This window comes from Solanum dulcamara, chromosome 1 (assembly GCF_947179165.1).
Source record: "Solanum dulcamara chromosome 1, daSolDulc1.2, whole genome shotgun sequence".
Classification (NCBI taxonomy): Eukaryota; Viridiplantae; Streptophyta; class Magnoliopsida; order Solanales; family Solanaceae; genus Solanum; species Solanum dulcamara.
This window is the reverse complement of record NC_077237.1, coordinates 80,620,511-80,629,463: the sequence shown is the minus strand read 5'-3', so window position 1 is coordinate 80,629,463 and position 8,953 is coordinate 80,620,511. Positions and strand designations below refer to the sequence as shown.

The 8,953-nt window shown below is 28.5% G+C and overlaps 1 protein-coding gene across 2 annotated transcripts; it reads right to left on the bottom strand.

The window, feature by feature from the left end:
- Positions 1 to 6,177: 6,177 nt before the first annotated feature.
- Positions 6,178 to 8,650, bottom strand: LOC129889382 (ethylene-responsive transcription factor ERF110-like). Of its 2 annotated transcripts, none has more exons than XM_055964672.1 (2): positions 7,924 to 8,650; positions 6,178 to 7,154 (listed from the first exon to the last, which is right to left on the bottom strand). In XM_055964672.1, exons 1-2 carry the CDS (start codon positions 8,324 to 8,326, stop codon positions 6,319 to 6,321), a joined length of 1,239 nt encoding a protein of 412 aa, XP_055820647.1. In that variant the 5' UTR covers positions 8,327 to 8,650; the 3' UTR covers positions 6,178 to 6,318. The 2 variants fall into 2 exon arrangements, with proteins under 2 accessions (XP_055820647.1, XP_055820641.1); XM_055964666.1 differs by having other exon boundaries at positions 6,180 to 7,157; positions 7,924 to 8,645.
- Between the last annotated feature and the right edge of the window lie 303 nt (positions 8,651 to 8,953).

Genomic DNA, 8,953 nt, shown 5'->3' with positions numbered 1-8,953 from the left:
GACTTCAGATTGCAGGCATAATTATTAAGTCATAATTTTTGTAAGTTTTTCATATGTTTTTATTTTTGTTAGATGAGTTTTTAAACTGTAGTCGTAGTTGTATGTAGACAAAATTCAAATAATGAAAATTCAATTCTTTACTTCTTAGATCATGTTATTACAAGTCGATAGAAAATTTATCATAGATATACCTTTTGTGCCAAAAATGCTGATATGATTCCATTCATTATTTACATAGCATCATAATGATGAATTTAATATTATTATTATTTTTTAATTATAACTTGAAATATCTTTTATTTATATAATGTGTTGATGTTTTTGTATACACTTTATATATATATATTGACACGTGCAACACATGTATACATAATTAGTATTGGAAAGTTTCATATTAGGGTTTAATTGGTCTCTAACAAAGGTAATTTGATCCCCATTATGCGAGCTAATTATAGCTGAAGTGCAAATAAAATGACTAAAGGTATACTTGTGTAGTAGGTCAAATTTAGATCGTTATTCTTATTATTAGCCATCGAGTGCCTTTTTCTCTTCTATTGTTATATTCCTACATTGTCCAATCATTTTAACTTGATTGAGCAAATACGGATTGAGCCATGAAGCCTTATTTTAATATTTAATGATTTGATAAAATACTATGTTTAAATTGTTATAGGGATATCATTTTTTAATAATACTTCTAATGTTTAGTTATTTAAAACTATGCTTCTTAATTCTTTCCTTCTTTGAACTATATTAAAAACCCTAATAGTTAATACACTTTTAAACCAAAAATAATAATTACGCAAATTTTGATTTGAATAAACTAAATAAATATATTATATTTATTATTTAATATTTGACTTAAAAGTCTTAAAAACAATAGCAAATTCGATTTACAATATTTGTCTATATTATTTAGATACATATATATTTATTTTAACCTGAATTGCTAATTTTTATATATAATTTTATAAATAATGTGTAATACACGTGCAAAACACGTACACTAAATTAGTAATATATAAAGATACATACAATCAACAAAAATTATAGTGAAGTGATAAATACTCTTACATCTTTAATCAGAGATCTCAAATTCATAAGAAATTCACTTATTGTAAACGTTTTCCACGGATTTTTCATAAGAAATCTCAAAGGAACCGTACGTCCATATATCAGAAGTAGAAGAAAAAGAAAGATGACTCGTGAGCTTTTGTTTAAAACTTTGCTTCACTAATTTTGTGTTAAAAATGCATCGAGACATATGTCCAATGGTCAAATTAATTAATTTATGCTTATTGATTACGGAGTAAATAACATGTAACAGGTATTAGTATCTCTACAGTCCCACTTATGGATGTCTCACAAAGTACATGCATCATGCAGTTCTTTTATCAAATTAACACATCATTTAGGACTTGTTGGTTAGAAAAAGGTTGTCTTTTTGAAGAAAAAAATACATTTATTATATTATTAGGTCAAGTATAAAGTTACACAGGAATTATAATCAAAAATCGTAATAATATATCACCCATTTAGATTATATTGTTAGATAAAGTACCAGACACATGTCTCTGTGCTAGCATCGGTTAGATATATGTTATTTTTTTAATTTTAATTTATGTGATATAGATAGAATTTAGAGAGTCAATTAAATTTTAATATAATTTTTTAAATATTTTAAATTGTTAATTATTGTGATTTATATTACTTTTATTTAATTTTTAAATAATATATATTACTTTTCTTATCCCAATTTATGCGGTACCGATAAATTTTAAATTTTTCATTTTCAAACAATATATGTTACTCATCTATCCCTATTTATGCAGCACTTATTCGAGAGTCAATCAAACTTTTATATGTCTTTTAAATATTTTAAATTATTAATTATTGTAATTTATAGTATTTTTTACGTAGTTTTGAAATGTTAAATATTACTCCTTTTGTCCCAATATATGTAGCACATATAGACTTTCAAGAGTCAAACGAATGTTGTTAATTATTGAGACTTACAATACTTTTTACGTAGTTTTCAAATTAAATAATACATGTTATTTCTTTTGTCCCATTTTATGTGACATCGATAGATTAGTTTCCAGAATCAATCGATTTTTTTATGTTTTAAAAAATATTTTAAGTTGTCAATTATCATGATTAAATAAGACAAAAATTAAAACGGAAGAACCACCAAAAAATTACAGATATACCCTCAAACTGCTCAAGCAGATATGTCAACCTGCAGCCTGCTTGAGCAGAGGAAAGAAAAATTTTATATTTTCCAAATTGAGTAATACATGTTACTCCTTTTGCAGTTTTTGGCCAAAATCATCCTTAAACTATACTCTAAACTTAGATTACATCCTTAAAATATTATTCTTAGCAAAAAACAACCTCCAAGTATTTAAAAGTTAACAACTTTCATCATTCTGCTAGAATTTGTTAAAAAATTAATAGATTCCACAAAAATTAAATCACTCCTTCGTATTTATTATTTTGAGATACGCAAAAAATAATATCGTGAACTTTTTGGGCAATTGAGTTTAGGATTATGCAAAATTTTTTAATTAACAGTTTTTTTGATTTATTTTTCATGTGATTTAATGTTAAAAAAATTATCAGTTGAAATATGTTTCTTCTCAACTAAACTTGCTAGAAGTGGTGTTTGTAGGAGACTTTCACTTCTAATAACGGAGAATGAAACTCGAATGAGAGACATAATTAGAATTTTGATTAAAAACCTGAATGCGAGGCGTAATCAGAATTTTGATCACCTCATCAGATTGCACCAAAAAAATTATTGATCTAACTACAATTTAACTTTGAAGAAGGTGAAGATAATTAAGCTCCAACTTTTTTCGTTGGCAAAAGAGAAGAAGAGCAAATCATGTATCTTCACACCTTCCTAATATTTTTTGTTTCAGCAAGTAATGGTGTCCAAAAAATTTAATATTCTGTTCATGTGAATTGCACATATTTTTGTAGGATCCCTTATTTTTTGACGATATCTAACAAAAGGATGAAAATTGTCAACTTTCAAATATTTGGAGGATGTTTTATGCCAAAAAAAATATTTTAATAATGTAATTTAAGTTTGGAATATAGTTTAAGAATGTTTTTGACCAAAAACTCTTCCTTTTGTCCCATTTTATGTGACACCAATAGATAATTCAAAAATCAATCAAATTTCTTTCATGTTTTTAAAAATATTTTAAGCTTTCAATTATAATATTTTTTCACAATTTTTAAATATATAAAAAAATTAATAAATTAAAATACTAAAAAGTTATGAATATATCCTCAAACTGCTTGAGCAGTTTAACGCCCCCTTATTATATAAGAGAACAAAAGGTGGGACTTGCATGGCATTGAATAAAAGTTGTGGATAGGGGCGGACCCATGTGTAGTTGAGGGATTCATCCGAACCTCTTTCGTTAAAAAATTATACTGTATATATAAGATAAAATTTTTAATTTATATGTATATATTTAATATTGAACCCCCTGAGCATAAGCCAAAGAACTAGCTCAGTGGCAAAGTCAAAGCCAAACCCCCTGAGCATAAGCCAAATCACATTTTTTTTTCTGATTAGCGTGTTTAATTTTTTTTGGACCTCCTTCTTAAAATTCTTGGATCCGCCACTACGTGGATAGACTTGTCATTTAAGGCCCCCAAAAAGTAAAGAAGCCCATTGTTTCACACAAAAAAATAACAAAAATGACCATACTGCCCTCAAAAGTATTTTTAAGGACCCCAAGCTGACATGTTGACCAACTCATTCCCATTTATCATATATCATATAGTAGAATAAAGTTGTAATGGTTCGTACTAAAAGTTATGTATGTTGATAAAAGTTTACAATTTTATCTTTGCTCCTTAAAGTAAATAAAAATTTCTGAATCAAGAAAAATCAGCATCATATGTATGTTTCTTACACCTTGTTTGGGTGGTTGTTTTCTTTTATATTGAATTGTAGTATTAGTTTAAATATTATATTTATATTTATTATTATTTAAATTTTATGGTATCATATCATTAAATTCGTAGTTAGATGACAATAAAAAATTACATTTTGTATAATGATTGATTTGGTGTGATCGCATCATTATCTTAATATTGTATTCTCATTTTTTTACTTATTATTTAATAATCATATCTTTTTACCCTACTTTTTTACAGTAGCTCTACCCTACGTATTCTATTTTTCTTGTAAGTTTATTATTCAAATGGTTGATATGTGACATTATATAACGATGAAGAACGTACGATACAATATATTCAAATATTATATTTATTAAAATAATATAATATTATATATCACGATAAATTATGAAATAATACCTAACAATGATCCAAATAGTGTTAAAGCATAGTTTAATTTGGTAGATTTTAAATTACACATATCTATTAGGTTTCTTAGGAGTTTGGTATGAAAAGATTTGGATGTTTCTTGTAGAAACATGTCAATTTGTCAAGTTGTCTATTCCTTTTTTTTTTAATTGCTATGCAATTTTAATTTTTTTATTTTTTATCCGATATTTGGTATTTATATTAGAGTCTGACTAAATTTAGATTCGTGTCGAAAAGTTCCATATTGAAGGGTAAAGTGCTTCCTAACAAAGGCGACTCCGTATCTAAGAGAACCCAAATCCGAAACTTTTTAATTACAAATGAAGGAGTACTTACCATTCCAGCACAATCCTTATTGATAATTGAAGTTACAATTCCCTTCATCTTACAAGTTGTCTATTCCTTTTTTTAATTATTTTTTTTTATTCTTCTCAAGTGACAATTCCATATTACTGATGTCTTTGCTTTGTCTGTGGCTATAGTTTTTCTTTTATATATATTTTTTTAAAATCTTTTTCTTTTGAACCTATGCCTTATCCTTTATTGAATCTATCTATCTTTTATGTCATCTAAGGTCCCATTTGCTTCATTTTTTGTTATGTTAAATTGTCCCATCCGAGGAAGCATGTAAATCCGTCTATATGTTTATGTCATATATAAGATACCAATTGAAATAGTTTGTGTTAAATTTGTTCTTGCTTAGGGGCTTGTTTTGTTAAACTAATACCCTAAAACAAAGTTAATCCTCATCCAAAAATATTTTAAACAAGGGGATTATCTAGGTTCTGGTGGGATTAAAATGGTTAAAGTATTAGCTTAGTGGGTGAACTTTTTTGCATAAAAGTACATGTGATCTAAAATACGATGGACTTATGATATGACATGATGACCTTTTTTCGCTGCAAAAATAATATTTCATTAAGAGAATTTAACATAATAATTAACTCTTCATGAATTTGAGTTCATCATTGATAATTTCAGTTATCACAATAAAATAGATATATTCAGATAAAAATGATATATGTTTAGAGGTTTAGAATTTAGAAAAAATTGTGAATATCATCGGCGAAAATAATGTTGATGATGAAGATTAATACGATACAATATCTTTGAAACCAATTTTTCATAAGGAAATACTTATTGTGTCTAGAACTCTTCATAATTTTTTGGTGCAGTTCAAAAAAAAATGGAATATTTAGATGTAATAAAAAAAGTTAGCAATGAGCTTCAAATAGATTTAAATTTAACAAAAAAATCAAAAAGCACTAGAACCATATTTCACTAAATTGTCTTAAATATTTTTATAATTTTAAAGAATTATTAATTTATAATATTGATAGGACCATATATTTATATAGGAGTCTTCCAAAAATATTATCTTATCGAAATCATTGATTTATTTTACTGACCCAAATAGGAATTCAAATAAAATATTATCTTAAAGAATTTATTAATTTATCAAGTATTAATTTAGAAAGATTCTAGTGTATTTTTCTTATATATGATTATTATAAAAGCATCCTATTAACACTAAAATAAGCAATTTTAAAAGATTAAAGAATCGTCAATATAACAAAAGTCCAATTCGTCGCACTATACCTCCACCCAATATTATACGTGAAATTCAAAGAAGGATCAATAAACTAAATTCACTCCCATTATACGCAAAATCCAAAAAAAAAAGTTAGATTATAAGAATTTATAGTATGCAGTGTTATATAAAATTTCTTGTAACAAATTTAGAAGTATGGCAAAAGGAGCATAAACCTCCTATTATTAAAACATAATGACAACTACACCCTTGTCAAGAGAATAGATATACCCTTGCCGAAACCAATATTCCAATATATATATATATATATGCTGACTATCTATCTCTCAAATACATATAAAGATTATTTTTTGAAAAAAAAAATTATATGAAAATAAAACTACCCAAAAAAAAGAAAACCAAGAAAATTTGAATATTTAGCTAGAAGATGGTGGATATTGGGTGGAGCTACTCCAAAATGGTGCAGAAAAATTGGAGCTGTTGCTGCTAGTGGTGGTGCTGCTTGTGTTGGTTCCTTGAATTTGATTAGTTTGTGGCCTGTAATAACTAGAAAATAGCAGGGGATATGAAGTTGAAGAAGCTGCAGAAGTAGCTAATGACGAAGACGAAGATGATGGCAATGTGTTTGACTGCAACATCGTCATTGATGAAGCAAAAAACATTTGTTCTAATAAGCTTGATGGTTGTTGATCAGAGAAATCTCCGGGATTTTGTAGCAATTGTGAGTATTCCCAGTAATCTCTTGTCATATCTGGATGTTGTTGAGGATATTGTTGATGCTGATGAAGAAACATTGTTGGTTGAGTTATTGGAGCCATAAATTGCATCAATTGAGGAGATGCAGTTGATGAGGGAGATGGACTGGAGATTGCTAATCTTGTAGTAGTATTTTGAATTTGTGGGGATAATAATCTGACGTTTTCCGGGAAGTTGAGTTTAGCTCTGTTGCCTCTGAATCTTAAAGCGGCCTCATCATATGCTCTGGCTGCTGCCTCTGCTGTATCAAATGTGCCTAACCAAACTCTTGCTGCTTTATGTGGATCTCTTATTTCTGCTGCCCATTTTCCCCATGGTCTTTGTCTTACTCCTCTGTATCTCCTCCTCCTCTCTCCTCCTGTTTCTTCGCTCGAACCACCGGCTGCTGGTGTTGTTGCAGCTGTTGTGGTCGTGGTGATGGTGGTTGTATTGAAAGCGGGAACTGTTGTGATGGTGGAAATTGTGGTGTTTGATGGTGCAACCATACTTGTAGTTTCTTCTGGTGTAACATAAATAAGTCATACTATACTTTAGATTGAGTATAAAAACAAAAGAAATGAAGAAAAAAAAAGACTTGTCATTGGGACTTCCATATCAAAATTTAATTAGATACTCTCCTAGTTATAGTAATGAGTTGTTAACAATTTTCAAATAACATGCATGGAATAAAACTAAGAAAAAAATTTAAAAAAATATTGCCCATTCTTTTTTAGTTTTGATCAAAGACAAAAGGACAAAAGGGATTACAGGGGATATAAATAAAAACTAAAAAAAGAAAAGAAGAGATAATGGTAAAAAACAACAACATGTTTTCATGTTTTTCAATTGAACTATAATTATTTAAGTATTAAAACACATTTAACTCTCAGTTGTTGTTTTTTTTTTCCTCTAATGATAGTTTTTTTTTAAAAAAAAAACAGAACAACCAAAAGTTAGAGATGTGTTTTAATAACTATATAGTAATAGTTCATCTAGGAAAAATGAAAAATTAACAGGCTTGAAACTAATGGAAAAATGATAATTCAGGTGTCTTCTTCATCATTAACTCAAAAAAAAAAAGCAAGTGAATTTGAGCAGTTCAAACATCAAAATGAAATCTTTAAAGGATAAACCAAGAAAAGAAGTAATAAAAAACATCAAAATAAAAATGGAAATTATATGTTCTACAAAAATAATGAAAACAGAACTACTACAGAACTTAAAAAAAGTACTTAAAAATAAGTTCAAAAAAAGAATTAAAGAATAGTTATGGAACTATTACTAACCAATTTTAACAGAAGAAGAAGATTGCAAACCACTTCTAAATTCTTCTTGATCACGGCTTCTCTTCTGTCCAGCTTGAGAGCCCGAGCTGGCCGAAGACGGCGGCGAATTCGCCGAATAATAAATCCCACTACCACCACCACCACTGGTATCGGGTCGATAATTCTGACCCGATACCACATGGGTCAGCGCCGTGACCATCGCCGACATCTCTCGTGTCTGACTGTACCCTGTATACATCGAATAATCACTTTCTTCCATAAATTGGGATTGCCCATAAGACGGTACACCACTTTCTACACCGGCGGCGGTGGTGATGGTGGCGGAGGCGGTGGTGATTTCTGTATCTGTAAATCTGACATATTCACTGGGTTTTGTTGGGTTCGCCACCTTTAACAAGCACATGTACTCTCCCCTACACTTCAATAAAAAATCCCCAAAATTACGACAAAAAAACACTAACCCAGATGTTATTTTCGTGAATTATAAATACCCTTTTCACCTTTTTCCACAAAAACAACAGAATCAAACTCCACCGACTACGAAACTCCAAAGCCAAATTGAAGAAGATAAAAGCGGCTATATAATAAGGAAAAAACAAAAACAAGATTACAGCAGCCGACTGAAGAGAAAATGTTCCCACTGTTGATTAGTTACATGCATTTATCTTTGCTTACGCCCCCTTTCGAACTAGTTAAAGAATGTCGATTATTTTATTTTATATATATATAGAGAGAGAGAGGAGATATAGTCTTCAACTTGAATTTTCTTTCTTTTTTTTTTTCACTGTCATCTTCAACTTGGTTCAATTTTATTATTTTTTGGTTTTCAACCACAACTTGGTTCATTGAATTTGTTTGACAAATTAATCTTTCAAATTAGTGGTGAATTTTAATTTTTTTATCTATGCTATATGTATAACCAAGAATGTGAAAGGAAAAATTACATTATTATTCAATAGTACTCTCGAGGTGATTTGGTATATGGTACCAGAAATGCGATAATAATTTTGAAATAAAATATATAAAAATA

What these genes read in the sequence shown, in the direction of transcription:
- LOC129889382 (XM_055964666.1), bottom strand. Translation starts at nt 8,326, where the DNA reads ATGTGCTTGTTAAAGGTGGCGAACCCAACAAAACCCAGTGAATATGTC. An exon ending in TTCTTCTTCTGTTAAAATTG is followed by an intron (nt 7,158 to 7,923) that starts GTTAGTAATAGT and finishes ATGTTACACCAG; the next exon opens with AAGAAACTACAAGTATGGTT.